Below are 24,650 nucleotides of genomic sequence, written 5' to 3'. Positions count from 1 at the left end.
TGTGGCCGCCTAGAGAGGGGGAGGCCTGCCAGCCGCCGAGAGAGGGGGAGGCCTTGCCGGCCGCCTAGAGGGGGGCCTGTGGCCGCTTAGAGAGGGGGAGGCCTTGCCGGCCGCTTAGAGAGGGGCCTGTGGCCGCTTAGAGAGGGGGAGGACTGCGCCATCTGGATCCTTAGTAGAGTTGCAAAATTCCGGAAACACACCCAAAGTTCCCAGGTCTTTCCAAAATCCCAGTTGGAGGACTCCCAGGTTGGTAAGTCCCTCCCAGTTTATTCCCTTCTGAGTCAGGGAATCCTCCAATCGGGATTTCTGAAAAACCTGGGAATTTTGGGAACGTTCCCGGAATGTTGGGACCCTAATCTTGACTTGGAGTAGGGTTAAGTTGCCCCTAGACGCTGATTTTGGGTCAGTTTAGCATTTCCCCACTAAAAAATAAGCTGATCTTCGATCTGTTCCTAGGGGAAACTTTACCCCCGGAGCTTGACCAAATATTGGTTAAGGTAGATCCTAGATCTGTACCTATGGGGAACCTGACCTGTATGAGGGAGACGGTGCCGTCGGGGTTGCTGATGGTCTGCACCACGGTCTGTGAGGGCACCAGGTGGGTGATGCTGTGGGTGGCTGTCGTCATGGCCGTGTGCTGTGGCACCTGGTCCTCAAAGGCGTACAGCAGGTCCTCGCGTCCATGCTGCTTGTAGCAGTTCTTCACGATGGTCCGCAGCGCCTGCGTCCACGACACCTAGCAAGGGGCGCCACAACAAAAGGAGATGTTATACAAGGGGACTGGTAGACTGGGTTTCAAGAGTATAGGAAACACAAACCAGACAGAATTACGATACGTTTCATTGTAGTTTAACTTTACTAATTGATATAGTGGAGTGAAACGGAGCTGAATTCAGTCTGGGCTTTAGTTGCAATACTTAAGTCATTTCCTTGCAATGATATTCTGATGGTATACTTTTTTGTATATTGTTTTTTATGTAAAAATGTAACTCACGAAACAAAATGTACATTTGTATTCATTGATACCTATGCTTCATAACTAAACATATTTTAAACAGTAAAGAAGTCATTTCCACATAACTTATTGTTGGATTGTCCCTGGTAGAACTCTGTCCCACCAAGTTATTATAGTTGGATTGTCCCTGGTAGAACTCTGTCCCACCAAGTTATTATAGTTGGATTGTCCCTGGTAGAACTCTGTCCCACCAAGTTATTATAGTTGGATTGTCCCTGGTAGAACTCTGTCCCACCAAGTTATTATAGTTGGATTGTCCCTGGTAGAACTCTGTCCCACCAAGTTATTATAGTTGGATTGTCCCTGGTAGAACTCTGTCCCACCAAGTTATTAAACATTGTAATTGTCCAAGTCAATCTCTGTCCTACCAGAACCCTTGTAGAACTCTGTCCCACCAAGTTATTATAGTTGGATTGTCCCTGGTAGAACTCTGTCCCACCAAGTTATTATTCTCTAACCGTCTCCACTCAAAGACCCTTTAATCTCCACAACGTCCCTCTCTATCATATTGAACATTGTAATGATACCAGGGAGTCAACCCTCCTACCTCTCTATCATATTCAACATTGTAATGATACCAGGGAGTCAATCCTCCTACCTCTCTACCATATTCAACATTGTAATGATACCAGGGAGTCAATCCTCCTACCTCTCTATCATATTCAACATTGTAATGATACCAGGGAGTCAATTCACAGGGAAAGTGTGTTTTCAACCTCACCCTCTGTTTCTGTTCCTCAGTGCGCACGTCGCTGCGCACGTTGGCCCAGGGGATGTCCTCTGGCCACCAGATGGGCTTGCAGCTCTCCTTGCCCCAGCCAGGCTTGCCCCTGCCCGTCGAATACTTCAACATCTCTGGGATGAACGCTCGCAGCTGGGCCTGACCAGAGGAAACAAGATACAGGGGTGAGTGGTACACACACACGTGCCCTTGACTAGGGGGAGGAAAGAGGCACTGATTACCTACCTGCAGCTTGCTGAGGTGGACTGGGCCCAGAAATAGGATTTCTAAAAAGGAGACCACACTGCACTGAGGTCTATCTACAGGCCAGTCTATGACTGAGGCTCCAGTCTGCCACCCTGACTGATGAACTAACACAATCTTGGCCTAATGGTTCTGAACTTGGGTGGCACTAGATGGAAGAAAACAGACTGAAACCTGGAGGGACCACCTGGACTGCGTTCTTTCGTTTTCAACTGAAAAACTTTAACAACTTTTCTCTGTTGCCTGCCCAAATGAACAAACCCCTGTTCTGGGCAGAAAACCTGAACCGCCTCAATAGTTGACACTGTAGTCTGCATCAGCTGTAGTATAACAAATGACAACATCCAGATAAACACACCCATTTTGCACTGGCCAGATTAACCACAGTTCAATAACATGTTAACAGACTGCTGTAGACACCAGAGGAGATTCAGTGAGATGAGCATGTTAACAGACTGCTGTAGACACCAGAGGAGATTCAGTGAGATGAGCATGTTAACAGACTGCTGTAGACACCAGAGGAGATTCAGTGAGATGAGCATGTTAACAGATGACACATGTTAACAGACATGTTAACAGACTGTAGACACCAGAGGAGATTCAGTGAGATGAGCATGTTAACAGACTGCTGTAGACACCAGAGGAGATTCAGTGAGATGAGCATGTTAACAGACTGCTGTAGACACCAGAGGAGATTCAGTGAGATGAGCATGTTAACAGACTGCTGTAGACACCAGAGGAGATTCAGTGAGATGAGCATGTTAACAGACTGCTGTAGACACCAGAGGAGATTCAGTGAGATGAGCATGTTAACAGACTGCTGTAGACACCAGAGGAGATTCAGTGAGATGAGCATGTTAACAGACTGCTGTAGACACCAGAGTGAGATGAGCATGTTAACAGACTGCTGTAGACACCAGAGGAGATTCAGTGAGATGAGCATGTTAACAGACTGCTGTAGACACCAGAGGAGATTCAGTGAGATGAGCATGTTAACAGACTGCTGTAGACACCAGAGGAGATTCAGTGAGATGAGCATGTTAACAGACTGCTGTAGACACCAGAGGAGATTCAGTGAGATGAGCATGTTAACAGACTGCTGTAGACACCAGAGGAGATTCAGTGAGATGAGCAGTTAACAGACTGCTGTAGACACCAGAGGAGATTCAGTGAGATGAGCATGTTAACAGACTGCTGTAGACACCAGAGGAGATTCAGTGCTGTAGACACCAGAGGAGATTCAAGATGAGCATGTTAACAGACTGCTGTAACAGACACTGTAGACAGAGGAGATTCAGTTCAGATAACATGTTAACAGACTGCTGTAGACACCAGAGGAGATTCAGTGAGATGACATGTTAACAGTTGTAGACACAGACAGTGAGATGAGCATGTTAACAGACTAGACACCAGAGGAGATTCAGTGAGATGAGCATGTTAACAGACTGCTGTAACAGTGAGATGAGCAGTTTCAAGATAGCATGTTAACAGACTGCTGTAGACACCAGAGGAGATTCAGTGAGATGAGCATGTTAACAGACTGCTGTAGACACCAGAGGAGATTCAGTGAGATGAGCATGTTAACAGACTGCTGTAGACACCAGAGGAGATTCAGTGAGATGAGCATGTTAACAGACTCCGCTGTAGACACCAGCTGTTAACAGACACCAGAGGAGATTCAGTGAGACACAGACTGCTGTAGAGGAGATTCAGTGAGATGAGCATGTTAACAGACTGCTGTAGACACCAGAGGAGATTCAGTGAGATGAGCATGTTAACAGACTGCTGTAGACACCAGAGGAGATTCAGTGAGATGAGCATGTTAACAGACTGCTGTAGACACCAGAGGAGATTCAGTGAGATGAGCATGTTAACAGACTGCTGTACACAGAGGAGATTCAGTGAGATGAGCATGTTAACAGACTGCTGTAGACACCAGAGGAGATTCAGTGAGATGAGCATGTTAACAGACTGCTGTAGACACCAGAGGAGATTCAGTGAGATGAGCATGTTAACAGACTGCTGTAGACACCAGAGGAGATTCAGTGAGATGAGCATGTTAACAGACTGCTGTAGACACCAGAGGAGATTCAGTGAGATGAGCATGTTAACAGACTGCTGTAGACACCAGAGGAGATTCAGTGAACAGATGCTGTAGCATGTTAACATGTTAACAGACTGCTGTAGACACCAGAGGAGATTCAGTGAGATGAGCATGTTAACAGACTGCTGTAGACACCAGAGGAGATTCAGTGAGATGAGCATGTTAACAGACTGCTGTAGACACCAGAGGAGATTCAGTGAGATGAGCATGTTAACAGACTGCTGTAGACACCAGAGGAGATTCAGTGAGATTAGCATGTTAACAGACTGCTGTAGACACCAGAGGAGATTCAGTGGTAGTTTTAAACCAGTAGTAGGTGGATGATGTTTCATTCATTCTCCCTACTGTTTAAGTGGTGTGCTGTACTCTGTACTGTACTCTGAACAGTTAGGATTGACGACTAACCACAATGAAGCCTGATTGCTTGGACTCATCCAAACTATTGCATAAGAGGCCTCCTCATTTATTTATTCTGATTTTCCCCCTCTTCCTGGGAGACGAAGGGGGTGGAACACACACACCCCCGCGCGCCTTACCAGTCCCCTGTGCGTGTGTGTGTCTTCCCCAGCTGGGGTGGGTTTCGTCGCCATGTCCTCAGTGTCCCTGGTAATACTGGGGCCGGGGTAGGGATGGGGCCACTGCAGCATCTACCCACATTGACATCACTGAGTAAATTTGGCTAAAAATAGAATCACCACACAGCTATCCAGTTTGCTCTGTGTTCTGAGAGAGTAGACAAAATGGCGGTGCCTTGACTGGCTCTGGATAGTCTGAAACATGGATAGGTGACCTCTGGTGACAACATATCATACTATAAATTGTTTTTGAGAAAGCCATTTTGACCCGTCTTCGTCTCCGTCCTGCTGTAGTTGCAGCCAGTGAATTAGCGTTTGGAGAAACCCTCTCAAAAATAACAGAAACACATATTTGTCAGAGTTTATAAAATGGAGACCGACAAAGACTAGTTTACTAATGTAGCAGGTAGCAACAGCTATAGTAAGCTCCTCAGTGCCTCTGTTTCTCCACCTGTAGCTGGTGAGGGGGGTGAATTGGGGGACAGATGGCCTAATTAGTGACTGTGTGTGGCGTTAACCCCCCTCCCTTTAGTCTAATCCGGCAGGCTATCAGCCAATCAGCAGCCAGCCACTCCAAACCCAAAGAGCTGTAATTATGGGCTGGCTCACCCTGGCTGGTCTCTTGACTCACCTGCTGCTCCTAGGCTCTCCATACCACCAGCCACCAGGGCCCTCTCGTGAACTCCCCAAAACCCGCCAGATGAGCCTCTCCAGGGATAGTCAGGCTGACTCCCCTTCCCTGGTTGTCACTCAATCCCTATCCATCTTACCACCTCTTATTTGAGCCTTTCTCCTGGCACAACCATGTCTTCCACTCCACTACTATATTTAACCTTTACATGTATACAGGTTTGTCTCATTGAGATCATCTCTTTTGAAAGAAACACCTATTCAGCAGAGTAGAAGTCAACAGACTGAATCTCCACAAAACGCACACTCTCCCGTCACTCTGGCCCCAGCCAGGTGAGTGTCCTGGGATACTGCTTTGACCTGGCTCTCCAGGTGCTCCAGAACCCCCCCCCAGTGCAAAACCTGGACACCTACAAATCAGCTGGCTAGACAATCTGGACCCTCTCTAAAATGATCTGCCGCCATTGTTGCAACCCCTATTACCAGTCTGTTCAACCTCTCTTCCGTATCGTCTGAGATCCCTAAAGATTGGAAAGCTGCCGCCGTCATTCCCCTCTTCAAAAGGGGGTGACACTCTAGACCCAAACTGTTACAGACCTATATCCATCCTACCCTGCCTTTCTAAAGTCTTCGAAAGCCAACTTAACAAACAGATCACTGACCATTTCGAATCCCAACATACCTTCTCCGCTGTGCAATCTGGTTCCCAAGGTACTAAACGATATCATAACCGCCATCGATAAAAGACAGTACTGTGCAGCCGTCTTCAACAACCTGGCCAAGGCCTTCGACTCTGTCAATCACAGCATTCTTATTGGTAGACTCAACAGCCTTGGTTTCTCAAATGACTGCCTCGCCTGGTTCACCAACTACTTCGCAGACAGAGTTCAGTGTGTCAAATCGGAGGGCCTGTAGTCCGGCCGACTCTTTTCTCTGTATATATCAACGATGTCACTCTTGCTGCGGGTGATTCCCTGATCCACCTCTACGCAGACGACACCATTCTGTATACATCTGGCCCTTCTTTGGACACTGTGCTAATAAACCTCCAAACGAGCTTCAATGCCATACAACACTCTTTCCGTGGCCTCCAACTGCTCTTAAAACGCTAGTAAAACTAAATGCATGCTTTTCAACCGTTCGCTGCCCGCACCCTCCCGCCCGCCCGACTAGCATCACTACTCTGGACGGTTCTGAATATGTGGAACTCTACAAATACCTAGGTGTCTGGCTAGACTGTAAACTTTCCTTCCAGACTCATATTAAACATCAACAATACAAAATTAAATCTAGAATCGGCTTCCTATCGCGCAACAAAGCCTCTTTCACTCACGCCACCAAACATACCCTCGTAAATCTGACTAGCCTACCGATCCTCGACTTCGGCGATGTCATTTACAAAATAGCCTCCAATACTCTACTCAGCAAACTGGATTAAGTCTATCACAGTGCCATCCGTTTTGTCACCAAAGCCCCAAATACCACCCACCACTGTGACCTGTATGCTAGTCGGCTGGCCCTCGCTACATATTCGTCGCCAGACCCACTGGCTCCAGGTCATTTATAAGTCTTTGCTAGGTAAAGCTCCGCCTTATCTCAGCTCACTGGTCACCATAACAACACCCACCCATAGCACGCACTCCAGCAGGTATATCTCACTTGTCATCCCCAAAGCCAACAGGTTTTTTCCATCTATGTAACATTGCAAAAATCAGAAACTTTGAAAAAAACCCATGCTTTTGTTACTTCTAGGTTAGTACTGCAATGCTCTACTTTCTGGCTACCTGGATAAAGCACTAAATAAACTTCAGTTAGTGCTAAATACGGCTGCTAGAATCCCGACTAGAACCAAACATTTTAATATTACTCCAGTGCTAGCTTCCCTACACCGGCTTCCTGTCAAGGCAAGGGCTGATTTCAAGGTTGTACTGCTAACCTACAAAGCATTACATGGGCTTGCTCCTACCTATCTTTCCGATTTGGTCCTGCCGTACATACCTACACGTACGCTAGTCACAAGACGCAGGCCTCCTAATTGTCCCTAGAATTTCTAAGCAAACAGCTGGAGGCAGGGCTTTCTCCTATAGAGCTCCATTTTTATGGAATGGTCTGCCTACCCATGGGAGAGACCCAAACTCGGTCTCAACTTTTAAGTCTTTACTGAAGACTCATCTCTTCAGTGGGTCATATGTAGTCTGGCCCAGGAGTGTGAAGGTGAACGGAAAGACTCTGGAGCAACGAACCACCCTTGCTGTCTCTGCCTGGCCTGTTCCCCTCTTTCCACTGGGAGTTTCTGCCTCTAACCCTATTACAGGGGCTGAGTCACTGGCTTACTGGTGCTCATTCATGCCGTCCCTAGGAGGGGTGCGTCACTTGAGTGGGTTGAGTCACATGTGATCTTCCTGTCTTGGGTTGGCGCCCCCCCCCTTGGGTTGTGCCGTGGCGGAGATCTTTGTGGACTATACTCGGCCTTGTCTCAGGATGGTAAGTTGATGGTTGAAGATATCCCTCTAGTGGTGTGGGGCTGTGCTTTGGCAAAGTGGGTGGGGTTATATCCTTCCTGTTTGGCCCTGTCCGGGGGTATCATCGGATGGGGGCACAGTGTCTCCTGACCCCTCCTGTCTCAACCTCCAGTATTTATGTTGCAGTAGTTTGTGTTGGGGGGCTAGGATCAGTTTGTTATATCTGGAGTACTTCTCCTGTCTTATCCGGTGTCCTGTGTGAATTTACGTATGCTCTCTCTAATTCTCTCTTTCTCTCGGAGGACTTGAGCCCTAGGACCATGCCTCAGGACTACCTGGCATGATGACTCCTTGCTGTCCCCAGTCCACCTGGCCATGCTGCAGCTCCAGTTTCAACTGTTCTGCCTGCGGCTATGGAATCCTGACCTGTTCACCGGACGTGCTACCCTTTCCCAGACCTATTATTTGACCATGCTGGTCATTTACGAACATCTTGGCCATATTCTGTTATAATCTCCACCCGGCACAGCCAGAAGAGGACTGGCCACCCCTCATAGCCTGGTTCCTCTAGGCTTCTTCCTAGGTTTTGGCCTTTCTAGGGAGTTTTTCCTAGCCAACGTGCTTCAACACCTGCATTGCTTGCTGTTTGGGGTTTTAGGCTGGGTTTCTGTGCAGCACTTTGAGATATCAGCTGATGTATGAAGGGATATACAGTGGGGCAAAAAAGTATTTAGTCAGCCAGCAATTGTGCAAGTTCTCCCAGTTACAAACAAGCAAGATTTCTGGCTCTCACAGACCCGTAACTTCTTCTTTAAAAGAGGCTCCTCTGTCCTCCACTCATTACCTGTATTAATGTTACCTGTTTGAACTTGTTATCAGTATAAAAGACACCTGTCCACAACCTCAAACAGTCACACTCCAAACTCCACTATGGCCAAGACCAAAGAGCTGTCAAAGGACACCAGAAACAAAATTGTATACCTGCACCAGGCTGGGAAGACTGAATCTGCAATAGGTAAGCAGCTTGGTTTGAAGAAATCAACTGTGGGAGCAATTATTAGGAAATGGAAGACATACAAGACCACTGATAATCTCCCTCGAGCTGGGGTTCCACGCAAGATCTCACCCCGTGGGGTCAAAATGATCACAAGAACGGTGAGCAAAAATTCCAGAGGGGGGCCTAGTGTCCCCCTGCTTAAGCCAGTACATGTCCAGGCCCATCTGAAGTTTGCTAAAGAGCATTTGGATGATCCAGAAGAAGATTGGGAGAATGTCATATGGACAGATGAAACCAAAATATAACTTTTTGGTAAGAACTCAACTTGTCGTGTTTGGAGGACAAAGAATGCTGAGTTGCATCCAAAGAACACTGAAGCATGGGGGTGGAAACATCATGCTTTGGGGCTGTTTTTCTGCAAAGGGACCAGGACGACTGATCCGTGTGAAGGAATGAATGAATGGGGCCATGTATCGTGAGATTTTGAGTGAAGACCTCCTTCCATCAGCAAGGGCATTGAAGATGAAACGTGGCTGGGTCTTTCAGCATGACAATGATCCCAAACACACCGCCCCAGGCAACGAAGGAGTGGCTTCGTAAGAAGCATTTCAAGGTCCTGGAGTGGCCTAGCCAGTCTCCAGATCTCAACCCCATAGAAAATCTTTGGAGGGAGTTGAAAGTCTGTGTTGCCCAGCAACAGCCCCAAAACATCACTGCTCTAGAGGAGATCTGCATGGAGGAATGGGCCAAAATACCAGCAATAGTGTGTGAAAACCTTGTGAAGACTTACAGAAAACGTTTGACCCCTGTCATTGCCAACAAAGGGTATATAACAAAGTATTGAGATAAACTTTTGTTATTAACCAAATACTTATTTTCCACCATAATTTGCAAATAAATTCATTAAAAATCCTACAATGTGATTTTCCGGATTTTTTTCTTCTCATTTTGTCTGTCATAGTTGAAGTGTACCTATGATGAAAATTACAGGCCTCATCTTTTTAAGTGGGAGAACTTGCACAATTGGTGGCTGACTAAATACTTTTTTGCCCCACTGTATATACATTTGATTTGATCACCTCCTTTGGCCGACAATTCCTTCCATTTCTCTGCTGCCAATGACTGGAACGAATCGCAAAAATTGGAGACTGATACTTCCCTCACTAACTTTAAACATCAGCTAACCGATTGCTGCAGCTGTACATAGCCCATCTGTAATTAGCCCATCCAATCTACCTACCTCATCCCCATATTGTTTTTATTTACTTTTCTGCTCTTTTGCACACCAGTATTTCTACTTGCACATCATCATCTGCTCATCTATCACTCCAGTGTTAATTTGCTAAACTGTCATTACTTCGCTACTATGGCCTATTTATTGCCTTACCTCCTCACGCCATTTGCACACACTGTATAGACTATTTTCCTCCCATTTTTTTCTCCATTGTGTTATTGACTGTACGCTTGTTAATTCCATGTGTAACTCTGTGTTGTTTGTGTCGCACTGCTTTGCTTTATCTTGGCCAGGTCGCAGTTGTAAATGATAACTTGTTCTCAACTGGCCTACCTGGTTAAATAAAGGTTAAATAAAAAAATAAAACCACCTTCCGTAACCCCATTGCCAACCAGCTTTGGCAGAGTGAAGTAAGGCAACAGATCCTCCTCCCCTCAACTCATAAAAAAACACACAAAAACAACAACCATCAAGATTCTTCCTGGTTCTATAACGCCTGCCCCAGAGGAGACAGGATTGGCCGCTCCTCTCCCTGTGGGCCCTGTGATTGGCTGTTTCTATCCCTGCGGGCTCAGTGATTGGCTGCCTCCGTCCCCTCGTCCTGGGGTAGTGTCTCTGAGGGCGATGTATGGTACCAAGTCTCTGATGATGACGATCCAATGACTGTGTCAGCAGTGAAGTAAACAAGCTAGCGCCACTTGGGATGATGACTACTCTGTGAGCCATCTCTGGGCTGTGTTCATTAGGGCACAGCGAAGCAAAACACTTTGGAATGGAAAAACAAAAATGAGTGCCTCTTACTTTTTGGATAAGTTCAGATAGCACCTCCCTGTTTCAGTCCGCTTCGTGCCTACAGAACAGAACTCTGAATGCTGTGTCCTGGTCCACACTACTTTCTCTCACATACTGGACTGGCACCACACCCTGATAGCCAAATGGAGAATATCTGCCTCTTAAACGGGCATATCGGAAAGCCTTGTTTGGCTCATTGTGGATTCCAAATCTGTCTCATGAAAACATTAGATTACAAACTAGAATCAAATAGGATCTATAGTTCTAACGAGCAACTCACGCTGGAGAAACTAGTGGCAACTATCATCATGAGAACAGGTGAAAACCTTGTTTGACCTAAAAAGGGGCATTTGACCTTGAAGCACGTCATTTTCTAGCGTAGCCAACGCATGAAACCATAGTCTGAGCAGTGAGGGATTTATAACCAACTGGCTCCATCTGCTGGCCAGACGAGGGTTCTCACCTCACCCATAAACATTAATAAATATAGCTGTGTGTGTCAAGTGTATCATCTCTCTATGGGCTCACCTGTGTCATCTTGTCCACAGAGACAGGGATGCCGTCAATGGTGAGGGGGGGCAGCTCGGAGGTTAGTTCCCCCCCGGGGGGTGCGTGCTCGGCCAGGGCGTTCTCCAGGTCCTCCAGGATCATGCCCTTGTACTTTCTCACCTGCAGGGAGAAGGAGGAGGGGTAGGAAAAACATGGGTTAGTGGACGACCCAGAGTAGGGGGCCAAGGTCAAGGGAAGGTTATCCCTAACCTTGTAAAAGCAGTCTGAGAACCAAACGTTGTGACAGTGAAAATTGCAGGATAGGGCTGGGCGATATGGCCAAAACCTCATATCCTGACATAGGTCAATTCATATCCCGATAACGATAGATATCACGATATAGCACATTTTCTGTCAATTCAATGAATAAATAGTTTATATAAAATGACCACACGTAAATGCCCATTTCTTATTACATTTTGAATTAAACTCAACAAATAAAGGTACTTACTCATATTTGATTATTTATTTTATTTAGAACCTTTGTGCAAATGTTCAATTAAGCATGAAACAAAATATAAAATATTAATGTTTAAAATCAACAACAAAAAAGGTAAATAGAAAACACTTCAACTATAGTTGCAAACAAAATAAATACAGGCCTAAAATATAGGCCGTCATTGAAAATAAGAATTTGTTCTCAACTGACTTGCAGGCTTTTTAAATAAACGTTATAATTAAATAAAAAAAAAACATATCAATTTGCATTTGGTACCTTGGGTCAAAACTCACGAAACGCCTGTTTCTCGACCGTGTAAATTGGGGCCATGTCTTTGCAGATGTAAGTTGTAACGGCAGCTGTTACCTCCTTCCATCTTCGTGATTCTTTGCCATATGCTGTGCCGCGGGCAAAAGCCTCTTGCAACGTCTGAGTCGGGGGTTTGTTTTGAGCACTACTGTACTTTTTGGGGTCTCATCAGTAGACTCTCTCCCTACTGTTTCACATGATTCTTGTGTAGGTGGTAAAGAGGTTAGTGGTGTTTGATCCTGTTGTTGGGACTGGCCTGTTTCACATGATTCTTGTGTAGGTGGTAAAGAGGTTAGTGGTGTTTGATCCTGTTGTTGGGACTGGCCTGTTTCACATGATTCTTGTGTAGGTGGTAAAGAGGTTAGTGGTGTTTGATCCTGTTGTTGGGACTGGCCTGTTTCACATGATTCTTGTGTAGGTGGTAGAGAGGTTAGTGGTGTTTGATCCTGTTGTTGGGACTGGCCTGTTTCACATGATTCTTGTGTAGGTGGTAAAGAGGTTAGTGGTGTTTGATCCTGTTGTTGGGACTGGCCTGTTTCACATGATTCTTGTGTAGGTGGTAGTGGTGTTTGATCCTGTTGTTGGGACTGGCCTGTTTCACATGATTCTTGTGTAGGTGGTAAAGAGGTTAGTGGTGTTTGATCCTGTTGTTGGGACTGGCCTGTTTCACATGATTCTTGTGTAGGTGGTAGAGAGGTTAGTGGTGTTTGATCCTGTTGTTGGGACTGGCCTGTTTCACATGATTCTTGTGTAGGTGGTAAAGAGGTTAGTGGTGTTTGATCCTGTTGTTGGGACTGGCCTGTTTCACATGATTCTTGTGTAGGTGGTAAAGAGGTTAGTGGTGTTTGATCCTGTTGTTGGGACTGGCCTGTTTCACATGATTCTTGTGTAGGTGGTAAAGAGGTTAGTGGTGTTTGATCCTGTTGTTGGGACTGGCCTGTTTCACATGATTCTTGTGTAGGTGGTAAAGAGGTTAGTGGTGTTTGATCCTGTTGTTGGGACTGGCCTGTTTCACATGATTCTTGTGTAGGTGGTAAAGAGGTTAGTGGTGTTTGATCCTGTTGTTGGGACTGGCCTGTTTCACATGATTCTTGTGTAGGTGGTAAAGAGGTTAGTGGTGTTTGATCCTGTTGTTGGGACTGGCCTGTTTCACATGATTCTTGTGTAGGTGGTAAAGAGGTTAGTGGTGTTTGATCCTGTTGTTGGGACTGGCCTGTTTCACATGATTCTTGTGTAGGTGGTAAAGAGGTTAGTGGTGTTTGATCCTGTTGTTGGGACTGGCCTGTTTCACATGATTCTTGTGTAGGTGGTAAAGAGGTTAGTGGTGTTTGATCCTGTTGTTGGGACTGGCCTGTTTCACATGATTCTTGTGTAGGTGGTAAAGAGGTTAGTGGTGTTTGATCCTGTTGTTGGGACTGGCCTGTTTCACATGATTCTTGTGTAGGTGGTAAAGAGGTTAGTGGTGTTTGATCCTGTTGTTGGGACTGGCCTGTTTCACATGATTCTTGTGTAGGTGGTAAAGAGGTTAGTGGTGTTTGATCCTGTTGTTGGGACTGGCCTGTTTCACATGATTCTTGTGTAGGTGGTAAAGAGGTTAGTGGTGTTTGATCCTGTTGTTGGGACTGGCCTGTTTCACATGATTCTTGTGTAGGTGGTAAAGAGGTTAGTGGTGTTTGATCCTGTTGTTGGGACTGGCCTGTTTCACATGATTCTTGTGTAGGTGGTAAAGAGGTTAGTGGTGTTTGATCCTGTTGTTGGGACTGGCCTGTTTCACATGATTCTTGTGTAGGTGGTAAAGAGGTTAGTGGTGTTTGATCCTGTTGTTGGGACTGGCCTGTTTCACATGATTCTTGTGTAGGTGGTAAAGAGGTTAGTGGTGTTTGATCCTGTTGTTGGGACTGGCCTGTTTCACATGATTCTTGTGTAGGTGGTAAAGAGGTTAGTGGTGTTTGATCCTGTTGTTGGGACTGGCCTGTTTCACATGATTCTTGTGTAGGTGGTAAAGAGGTTAGTGGTGTTTGATCCTGTTGTTGGGACTGGCCTGTTTCACATGATTCTTGTGTAGGTGGTAAAGAGGTTAGTGGTGTTTGATCCTGTTGTTGGGACTGGCCTGTTTCACATGATTCTTGTGTAGGTGGTAAAGAGGTTAGTGGTGTTTGATCCTGTTGTTGGGACTGGCCTGTTTCACATGATTCTTGTGTAGGTGGTAAAGAGGTTAGTGGTGTTTGATCCTGTTGTTGGGACTGGCCTGTTTCACATGATTCTTGTGTAGGTGGTAAAGAGGTTAGTGGTGTTTGATCCTGTTGTTGGGACTGGCCTGTTTCACATGATTCTTGTGTAGGTGGTAAAGGTGGTAGGTTAGTGGTGTTTGATCCTGTTGTTGGGACTGGCCTGTTTCACATGATTCTTGTGTAGGTGGTAAAGAGGTTAGTGGTGTTTGATCCTGTTGTTGGGACTGGCCTGTTTCACATGATTCTTGTGTAGGTGGTAAAGAGGTTAGTGGTGTTTGATCCTGTTGTTGGGACTGGCCTGTTTCACATGATTCTTGTGTAGGTGGTAAAGAGGTTAGTGGTGTTTGATCCTGTTGTTGGGACTGGCCTGTTTCACATGATTCTTGTGTAGGTGGTAAAGAGGTTAGTGGTGTTTGATCCTGTTGTTGGGACTGGCCTGTTTCACATGATTCTTGTGTAGGTGGTAAAGAGGTTAGTGGTGTTTGATCCTGTTGTTGGGACTGGCCTGTTTCACATGATTCTTGTGTAGGTGGTAAAGAGGTTAGTGGTGTTTGATCCTGTTGTTGGGACTGGCCTGTTTCACATGATTCTTGTGTAGGTGGTAAAGAGGTTAGTGGTGTTTGATCCTGTTGTTGGGACTGGCCTGTTTCACATGATTCTTGTGTAGGTGGTAAAGAGGTTAGTGGTGTTTGATCCTGTTGTTGGGACTGGCCTGTTTCACATGATTCTTGTGTAGGTGGTAAAGAGGTTAGTGGTGTTTGATCCTGTTGTTGGGACTGGCCTGTTTCACATGATTCTTGTGTAGGTGGTAAAGAGGTTAGTGGTGTTTGATCCTGTTGTTTGGCCTGTTTCATCTTGTGTAGGTGGTAAAGAGGTTAGTGGTGTTTGATCCTGGACTGGCCTGTTTCACATGATTCTTGTGTAGGTGGTAAAGAGGTTAGTGGTGTTTGATCCTGTTGTTGGGACTGGCCTGTTTCACATGATTCTTGTGTAGGTGGTAAAGAGGTTAGTGGTGTTTGATCCTGTTGTTGGGACTGGCCTGTTTCACATGATTCTTGTGTAGGTGGTAAAGAGGTTAGTGGTGTTTGATCCTGTTGTTGGGACTGGCCTGTTTCACATGATTCTTGTGTAGGTGGTAAAGAGGTTAGTGGTGTTTGATCCTGTTGTTGGGACTGGCCTGTTTCACATGATTCTTGTGTAGGTGGTAAAGAGGTTAGTGGTGTTTGATCCTGTTGTTGGGACTGGCCTGTTTCACATGATTCTTGTGTAGGTGGTAAAGAGGTTAGTGGTGTTTGATCCTGTTGTTGGGACTGGCCTGTTTCACATGATTCTTGTGTAGGTGGTAAAGAGGTTAGTGGTGTTTGATCCTGTTGTTGGGACTGGCCTGTTTCACATGATTCTTGTGTAGGTGGTAAAGAGGTTAGTGGTGTTTGATCCTGTTGTTGGGACTGGCCTGTTTCACATGATTCTTGTGTAGGTGGTAAAGAGGTTAGTGGTGTTTGATCCTGTTGTTGGGACTGGCCTGTTTCACATGATTCTTGTGTAGGTGGTAAAGAGGTTAGTGGTGTTTGATCCTGTTGTTGGGACTGGCCTGTTTCACATGATTCTTGTGTAGGTGGTAAAGAGGTTAGTGGTGTTTGATCCTGTTGTTGGGACTGGCCTGTTTCACATGATTCTTGTGTAGGTGGTAAAGAGGTTAGTGGTGTTTGATCCTGTTGTTGGGACTGGCCTGTTTCACATGATTCTTGTGTAGGTGGTAAAGAGGTTAGTGGTGTTTGATCCTGTTGTTGGGACTGGCCTGTTTCACATGATTCTTGTGTAGGTGGTAAAGAGGTTAGTGGTGTTTGATCCTGTTGTTGGGACTGGCCTGTTTCACATGATTCTTGTGTAGGTGGTAAAGAGGTTAGTGGTGTTTGATCCTGTTGTTGGGACTGGCCTGTTTCACATGATTCTTGTGGTGGTAGGTGGTAAAGATTCTTGGTTGGTAGTTAGTGGTGTTTGATCCTGTTGTTGGGACTGGCCTGTTTCACATGATTCTTGTGTAGGTGGTAAAGAGGTTAGTGGTGTTTGATCCTGTTGTTGGGACTGGCCTGTTTCACATGATTCTTGTGTAGGTTAAAGAGGTTAGTGGTGTTTGATCCTGTTGTTGGGACTGGCCTGTTTCACATGATTCTTGTGTAGGTGGTAAAGAGGTTAGTGGTGTTTGATCCTGTTGTTGGGACTGGCCTGTTTCACATGATTCTTGTGTAGGTGGTAAAGAGGTTAGTGGTGTTTGATCCTGTTGTTGGGACTGGCCTGTTTCACATGATTCTTGTGTAGGTGGTAAAGAGGTTAGTGGTGTTTGATCCTGTTGTTGGGACTGGCCTGTTTCACATGATTCTTGTGTAGGTGGTAAAGAGGTTAGTGGTGTTTGATCCTGTTGTTGGGACTGGCCTGTTTCACATGATTCTTGTGTAGGTGGTAAAGAGGTTAGTGGTGTTTGATCCTGTTGTTGGGACTGGCCTGTTTCACATGATTCTTGTGTAGGTGGTAAAGAGGTTAGTGGTGTTTGATCCTGTTGTTGGGACTGGCCTGTTTCACTTGTGTATGATTCTTGTGTGGCCTGTTTCAGATTCTTGTGGTAAAGAGGTTAGTGGTTTTGATCCTGTTGTTGGGACTGGCCTGTTTCACATGATTCTTGTGTAGGTGGTAAAGAGGTTAGTGGTGTTTGATCCTGTTGTTGGGACTGGCCTGTTTCACATGATTCTTGTGTAGGTGGTAAAGAGGTTAGTGGTGTTTGATCCTGTTGTTGGGACTGGCCTGTTTCACATGATTCTTGTGTAGGTGGTAAAGAGGTTAGTGGTGTTTGATCCTGTTGTTGGGACTGGCCTGTTTCACATGATTCTTGTGTAGGTGGTAAAGAGGTTAGTGGTGTTTGATCCTGTTGTTGGGACTGGCCTGTTTCACATGATTCTTGTGTAGGTGGTAAAGAGGTTAGTGGTGTTTGATCCTGTTGTTGGGACTGGCCTGTTTCACATGATTCTTGTGTAGGTGGTAAAGAGGTTAGTGGTGTTTGAACCTGTTGTTGGGACTGGCCTGTTTCACATGATTCTTGTGTAGGTGGTAAAGAGGTTAGTGGTGTTTGATCCTGTTGTTGGGACTGGTCTGTTTCACATGATTCTTGTGTAGGTGGTAAAGAGGTTAGTGGTGTTTGAACCTGTTGTTGGGACTGGCCTGTTTCACATGATTCTTGTGTAGGTGGTAAAGAGGTTAGTGGTGTTTGAGCCTGTTGTTGGGACTGGCCTGTTTCACATGATTCTTGTGTAGGTGGTAAAGAGGTTAGTGGTGTTTGAACCTGTTGTTGGGACTGGCCTGTTTCACATGATTCTTGTGTAGGTGGTAAAGAGGTTAGTGGTGTTTGATCCTGTTGTTGGGACTGGCCTGTTTCACATGATTCTTGTGTAGGTGGTAAAGAGGTTAGTGGTGTTTGATCCTGTTGTTGGGACTGGCCTGTTTCACATGATTCTTGTGTAGGTGGTAAAGAGGTTAGTGGTGTTTGATCCTGTTGTTGGGACTGGCCTGTTTCACATGATTCTTGTGTAGGTGGTAAAGAGGTTAGTGGTGTTTGATCCTGTTGTTGGGACTGGCCTGTTTCACATGATTCTTGTGTAGGTGGTAAAGAGGTTAGTGGTGTTTGAGCCTGTTGTCAGAACTCAGACCTGCAACATATTTAGCAGAGGACGGTTTTCTGGTCCGTGTCAGACTTGTCATACCCAAACCACGTCCATCTGACAGAAGTCTTTTAGGTACGAGCTCCTTGTCTCTCTGGGCCACGTTCACTCTCCTCCATGTTTGTTTGTGTTGCAAATTTCCTTCTGCAAAGCGTCATCCAATTGATGAAAAATATTGCGGTAAAGAGAGTGTGATTAGGCACAGATCTCAGATCAGAAGACAAAGCCCTTAAATACTAACCTTAACCACTAGGAAGAAAAAATGTTTGGGGGTAAATATCTGTCGACACTGATATTTTCTTCTTTTCCTTGAGGTAAGGAAAGGAAAAGCCGTCGTCGAGTGAAGACGATGTTTCAGTCTACTGCTTTCACCAATCACAGATCAGCGTTTACTTCAACCAATGAAGGACAGAAGAGCAGATGCACTGAGAAAAGTTGAAGTTGGCCATTGAACTGGGCCATTGACTTAACCCCAATGTAAGGCAGGAACAGTGAACACAAACTCCTTATATTAAACACTAACTCCCTTTCTTCTGACATGTGTCTGTGTGGGAGACGTGTGGCAGACGTGTGTCTGTGTGGGAGACGTGTGGCAGACGTGTGTCTGTGTGGGAGACGTGTGGCAGACGTGTGTCTGCGTGGGAGACGTGTGGCAGACGTGTGTCTGCGTGGGAGACGTGTGGCAGACGTGTGTCTGCGTGGGAGACGTGAGGCAGACGTGTGTCTGGGAGACGTGTGGCAGACGTGTGGGACGTGTGTCGTGGGGCAGACGTGTGGGCAGACGTGTGTCTGCGTGGGAGACGTGTGGCAGACGTGTGTCTGCGTGGGAGACGTGTGGCAGACGTGTGTCTGTGTGGGAGACGACGTGTGGCAGACGTGTGTCTGCGTGGGAGACGTGTGGCAGACGTGTGTCTGTGTGGGAGACGACGTGTGGCAGACGTGTGTCTGTGTGGGAGACGTGTGGCAGACGTGTGTCTGCGTGGGAGACGTGTGGCAGACGTGTGTCTCGTGCGTGAGTGTGGCAGACGTGTGTCTGCGTGGGAGACGTGTGTGTGCGTGGGAGACGTGTGGCAGACGTGTGGCAGACGTGTGTCTGCGTGGGAGACGTGTGGCAGACGTGTGTCTGCGTGGGAGACTGTGGCAGACGTGTGTGTCTGCGTGGGAGACGTGTGGCAGACGTGTGTGCGTGGGAGACTACAGACGGGAGACGGAAAATGGGCAGACGTGTGTCTGTGTGGGAGACGTGTGGCAGACAAATGCCTGTGATGGGAGACGTGTGGCATTGTCTGTGGGCCATGGGAGACGTGTGGCAGACATGTGTCTGTGTGGGAGACGTGTGGCAGACATGTGTCTGTGTGGGAGACGTGTGGCAGACATGTGTCTGTGTGGGAGACGTGTGGCAGACATGTGTCTGTGTGGGAGACGTGTGGCAGACGTGTGTCTGTGGGAGACGTGTGGCAGACGTGTGTCTGTGTGGGAGACGTGTGGCAGACGTGTCTGTGTGTGTGGGAGACGTGTGGCAGTGTGGGAGACGTGTGTCTGTGTGGGAGACGTGTGGCAGACGTGTGTCTGTGTGGGAGACGTGTGGCAGACGGTGGGGAGACGTGTGGCAGACGTGTGTCTGTGTGGGAGACGTGTGGCAGACGTGTCTGTGTGGGAGACGTGTGGCAGACATGTGTCTGTGTGGGAGACGTGTGGCAGACATGTGTCTGTGTGGGAGACGTGTGGCAGACGTGTGTCTGTGTGGGAGACGTGTGGCAGACATGTTTCCACTCACCACATTCTCCAGCGGCGCAGCACCAAACACCTTGAACAAAGCGTTGGGCTTGGAGGGAGAGATACACAGAACTATGGCCTGTTGGCCAACTCTGGTGGTGTACTCATCCAGGGTGGCTCGCAGTTTCCTACAGACACAAAAACACCAGGAAAATCACTCAAACGTGCTCTGTCTAGTCACGGGGACTATAAAAACAAATAGCCATGATAAATGACTGTCATTCCATACTTGGATTAAAATAAAGTACCCCCTTTCCGAAAAAACTAAATAATTACAACTAAGTAAAGTGGGATACTAGTAGGATACTGTTCAGAATGACAAGAGAAAGAGAGGCAGGAAAACAGTGCCCTAGGTGAGTTCTGGGGTCATACACTGTTTTTATTTGACCTTTATTTAACCAGGCAAGTCAGTTAAGAACAAATTCTTATTATCAATGACAGCCTAGGAACAGTGGGTTAACTGCCTGTTCAGGGGCAGAATGACAGATTTGTACCTTGTCAGCTCGGGGATTTGAACTTGCAACCTTCCGGTTACTAGTCCAATGCTCTAACCACTAGGCTACCCTGCCGTTCTGGGCCACTCACCTCAGAAGGCGTGTCTGTTGTCTCTTGCGGATGGACGGGTTGGACTCGAAGATGTGGGGCCTCTTGCGTTTCTTGCCTGTTGCTACGGCAGCAGCTGCAGCCATACCTACTGGGCCTGTGAATAGAAATAAGACAGTTGACATGGAGCAGTTAGCATTAGTAGTCTGACAGCACCATCTGCTGGTCAGTTATGTACATTACAACATGCATATGAAAAATTAACTACTCTTTTAGGTGAGGGGATCAGTTCAAAGACTTGTCAATGTCATATCTGAAATAAGTAGTTGGGGAAAAGATTCAGAAGAGTGTAGAACCCCCAAACTCAACTTTGGACCTGGACTCCAGGTCTACTGCATTTTCTTTCACTGTTCCCCTCTAATCAGGGACCAATTTAGACCTGGGATACCAGATGTGTCCTCAATTAATGAACAGGTAGAAGAGAAAACCAGCAGGCTCCGGACCTCACCGGGTCAGAGTTGAGTGTAGATAGACTGGTGTAGATAGACATGTTATGTATAGAGCTGGTTATGATTGCCTACTCTACATGACAGGCAACCATGTCTTTCTGTTTACCACAGCATTCTGTAATTTTCATAAGGCGTGACCCTGATACAAGGGCCTCATGACCTAGCTTTGGCAGAGCAGATCCTGAATACACTAACCTCTTCAAGACAGAGAACAAAGCCCTCATTTCACTCTGCTACTATGAATAATAGACTGACCTCCATCATGCCAAAGACCCCTCCTCTCATTGGCCAGGGCTCACCTGCAGCTGCCAGGTGCGCGGTCATCTCGTCATTGCCGGCCGAGTGAAGGATGTCTGAGTCATCATAGGCGTCATCATCAGGGGATGAGGGAGAGTCCTCGTCGGCGCTCAGCATGCTGTGATCTGTGTACGTGGCCACATGTACCTGCTGCACGGCGTGCTCCTCGATGGTGGTCATGTGTTCAGTCTGGTGAACGTTGTGGTCCTCCATGGCGTGGTGCTAGCCTCAAACACTAACTGAAGAGAATAGAAAATAACTTACTCCATTCATTTTTTTGGTGTCTCAGTATGTAACAACCTGACTCCACACACACGCACAACATGCTGGGACAGCCATAGAGAAGCGCTCCTGCCTCCTGGAGCAGAGTTGGGGTTTATGTGCTTTACGGCAATAGTTAGCACATGGGATATTGATGCAAGTAACCCAGAGACACACACGCGTCATTCAGGGGTGTGTATAGGCCTACACCCACTTCTACTGTGATACTATCCCAGAAGTATGTTAACAGGGCTCAATGAAATAAAGCTTGTTATGTCAAGGGGCTATATATGAAAATGTGTACTAGCTAAATTTGTGATACATGAAATAATAATAATAAAAATTTTTTTGAACCTTTATTTAACTAGGCAAGTCAGTTAAGAACAAATTCTTATTTTCAATGACGACATAGGAACAGTGGGTTAACTGCCTGTTCAGGGGCAGAACGACAGATTTGTACCTTGTCAGCTTAGGGATTCGAACTTGCAACCTTTCGGTTACTAGTCCAACGCTCTAACCATTAGGCTACCCTGCCTCCCCAATATTAGTAGTAATATTGTCAGTGTAGATACATTGATGCAGTGCGTCTGTAATGTTCAATAAATGTATTCCAAATATGTTCATTCAAAGGCATGTATTACTTTACAACTCAAAAGGCTAATCGAGTATTGCACTGGGTGACCAATTAATGATAGATTTGGGGGTGGGAGGAGACAGAAAATGTAAAGATTGAATGTTGAATGGCTTGCATGATGCATCTTTATAAACTGTTATATAGCCCTACTATGAATTATTTGAGGGGAGAGAGGCTGCACCTAGACAGTAAGACAGACAGGGACAGGAATGGGCTGGCTAGCCAACCAGTTAGTCTTGACAAATTATCAATTGAGAATGTCTAGCTAACAGTAACTCAAAATTAGGTTGCACTGATAAGCATTCTCGGTCTCTGCTATTAAATACTCGCGAAAGATGAGACGAATGCGAGCTATATTGATAACAGACCATAGCTACTAGCTAGCTAACGCTACCCAACCTGCCATTCAATGGCGGTGGATAAGACCACAACAAGCTAGCTGATTAGTGGCTAAGTTAGCAAATGTGTTTCGCTAACACTGTTTAACAGCGTTTCTGATCAAATGTTATGGTTATTTTACTAGCCATATAGTTAGCTAGGTTACTGTTAGTTAGCTCCGATGGTGTTTCTAGATATGACAAGAACCTAAATAAACTATCATTAACGTTAGCTAGCAAGTCAACCATAAAAACGCAGTTGGCTAGCAAATGTCCAAGACACATTTCGCTAGAGAATTAGCTGACCAAGCAGCTGTATTTAGCGACATACTGGACAATTGTGTAAAAACTAGAACAATTATTGGAATCAGAATCCAAAATATTGCATGCTAACCAAGCATCGCATGCGATTACATGTGCTGTGCACTGTTAAGCTGAAATAACGCGACTACTGTAGCACCGAACCCGCCATCTCGAGCTACAACTGTAACAATACATAACAGGCCTAGCGGCCTACATCAACACCAACGCTATTGCTGCATTATCTCGACTTATTCTCGGTGTGCGCAAAGTGTACTGTCGTCAAAAATGCCAAATATTCGTTTTTTTTCCGTTTTCTCATGGGTATCTAAAACAATGTGCATATTTTCGCCCCTATGCTGCCGGGTTTGTTGGTGCGGCTGCGCCGGGGCTGAAATAGCTGGAGATTGCGCGGTAGGGCACTAACCTCAGAGCGGCTGCGCTACTTCGGGCCTGCGCCGTACGATGGGCCTGGGAATCCGAGCTCTAATGGAGGACAAAGAACAGCCAGCCCGAAAACACACGGAAGCTGAAGCTCGGCGGTCCCGCTGATCTACCAGAACACCGGGCTAACCACGCCCCTTTCCAGTTAAAGATCACCGGCAAAAGTAGACTTTTCTTATTTGATAAAAAGTTAAACATATAGCAAATATTGTTCAGTATTCTTTCAATATAATCCATATAGCTATGTTTATTTTGTCCGCCAAAAAATATACAGTATCGCCAACCCCCCCCCCCTGAAATAAGTAGTTGTTTTTATAAACATCGCTAGCAAAAACAATACACGCAATTTGAATTACATACCTACTGTACAAAATAGGATAATATCTTATTTCTAATGATGTCAACTTTAAACAGCTGCTCGTATCGACAATGTGTTTAGAGTTACCTTTCTAGCTAATAGTCTTTGTTATAGTTTACAGTTCTTCTTCCAATTATAGTGTGGGGAGGTAATGGAAAAACTATCTACAAAATCTATTCATTTTAAAATGTTGATTACTTCTTGCGATTATCATTCACCTGATGATAAGACAAGACGTGGAAAACCTTTTTTGCTAAGTTATTATAACGACCCTGGGTTTGCGGATATTCCAGTATGTTTAGTTACCGGTTTGCCTGGAAGGGGGGTCCCTGGGCAAGAAAAGGCTGAAGAGCCCTGGCCTTGATTAATGTAATATTTTGGGAGGTCCAAACGGGATGACGCCATTTCAATCTGAAACAGGTTTGCCAGAGCCGTTATTCTTCTTTAAACATTTTACTTTTGCCTAAATTGGGTTATTTGAATCAAATTGCATTGTTTTATCTGGTTGACAACATTGATTTGTGAACAATCATTGTTTATTCTCTATGTATAGTCACTTTACTCCTACCTACATGTACAAATTACCTCGAATAACCTGTACCCCCGCACATTGACCCGGTACCGAAACTCTCTGTATATAGCCTCGTTATTGTTATTTTATTGTGTTACTTTTTTACATTTATTTTTTTACTTTTTTAAATTTAGTAAATATTTTCTTAACTCTATTTCTTTAACTGCATTGTTGGTTAAGGGCTTGTAAGTAAGAATTTCACGGTAAGGTCTACCTGTTTCTATTGTAGTCTAATTCAATACAATGACTCTTTTGACAACAAAATTGTTAATAAGGTTATACTAAATATGGCATAGCACAGTAGCCTACTGTGCTAAAAAAGCCTGATTCAAAGGGGAAATGTAACACTAGCCCTGTTTATCAAGGGGAAATTAAATACAACTAGGGTAAAGCCAAGCACATGTCAAAAGGCCTCCTGCTTCTACTACAGTTAATATGGTACAAAACCCACTACTGCTTCTACTACAGTTAATATGGTACAAAACCTATGCTTGCTGCTACTACAGTTAATACGGTACAAAACCTACTTCTGCTATTACAGTTAACAT

The 24,650-nt window shown here is 45.7% G+C and overlaps 1 protein-coding gene across 1 annotated transcript; it reads right to left on the bottom strand.

Annotated features, from left to right (window-relative positions):
* Positions 1–532: 532 nt before the first annotated feature.
* On the bottom strand, positions 533–23,289 carry LOC112241852 (nuclear respiratory factor 1; the record flags this gene model as incomplete). Its single annotated transcript, XM_042316748.1, is given in 7 exon segments — positions 533–736; positions 1,737–1,895; positions 11,323–11,463; positions 19,810–19,936; positions 20,394–20,508; positions 21,160–21,396; positions 23,157–23,289. Coding segments are annotated over 6 exon segments (957 nt in total), but the record flags the coding sequence as incomplete, so codon positions are not given.
* Positions 23,290–24,650: the final 1,361 nt, after the last annotated feature.

This window comes from Oncorhynchus tshawytscha, unplaced genomic scaffold (assembly GCF_018296145.1).
Source record: "Oncorhynchus tshawytscha isolate Ot180627B unplaced genomic scaffold, Otsh_v2.0 Un_contig_4562_pilon_pilon, whole genome shotgun sequence".
Classification (NCBI taxonomy): Eukaryota; Metazoa; Chordata; class Actinopteri; order Salmoniformes; family Salmonidae; genus Oncorhynchus; species Oncorhynchus tshawytscha.
Note: the sequence above shows the minus strand (reverse complement) of the source record. Positions and strands in the feature narration are given on the sequence as shown.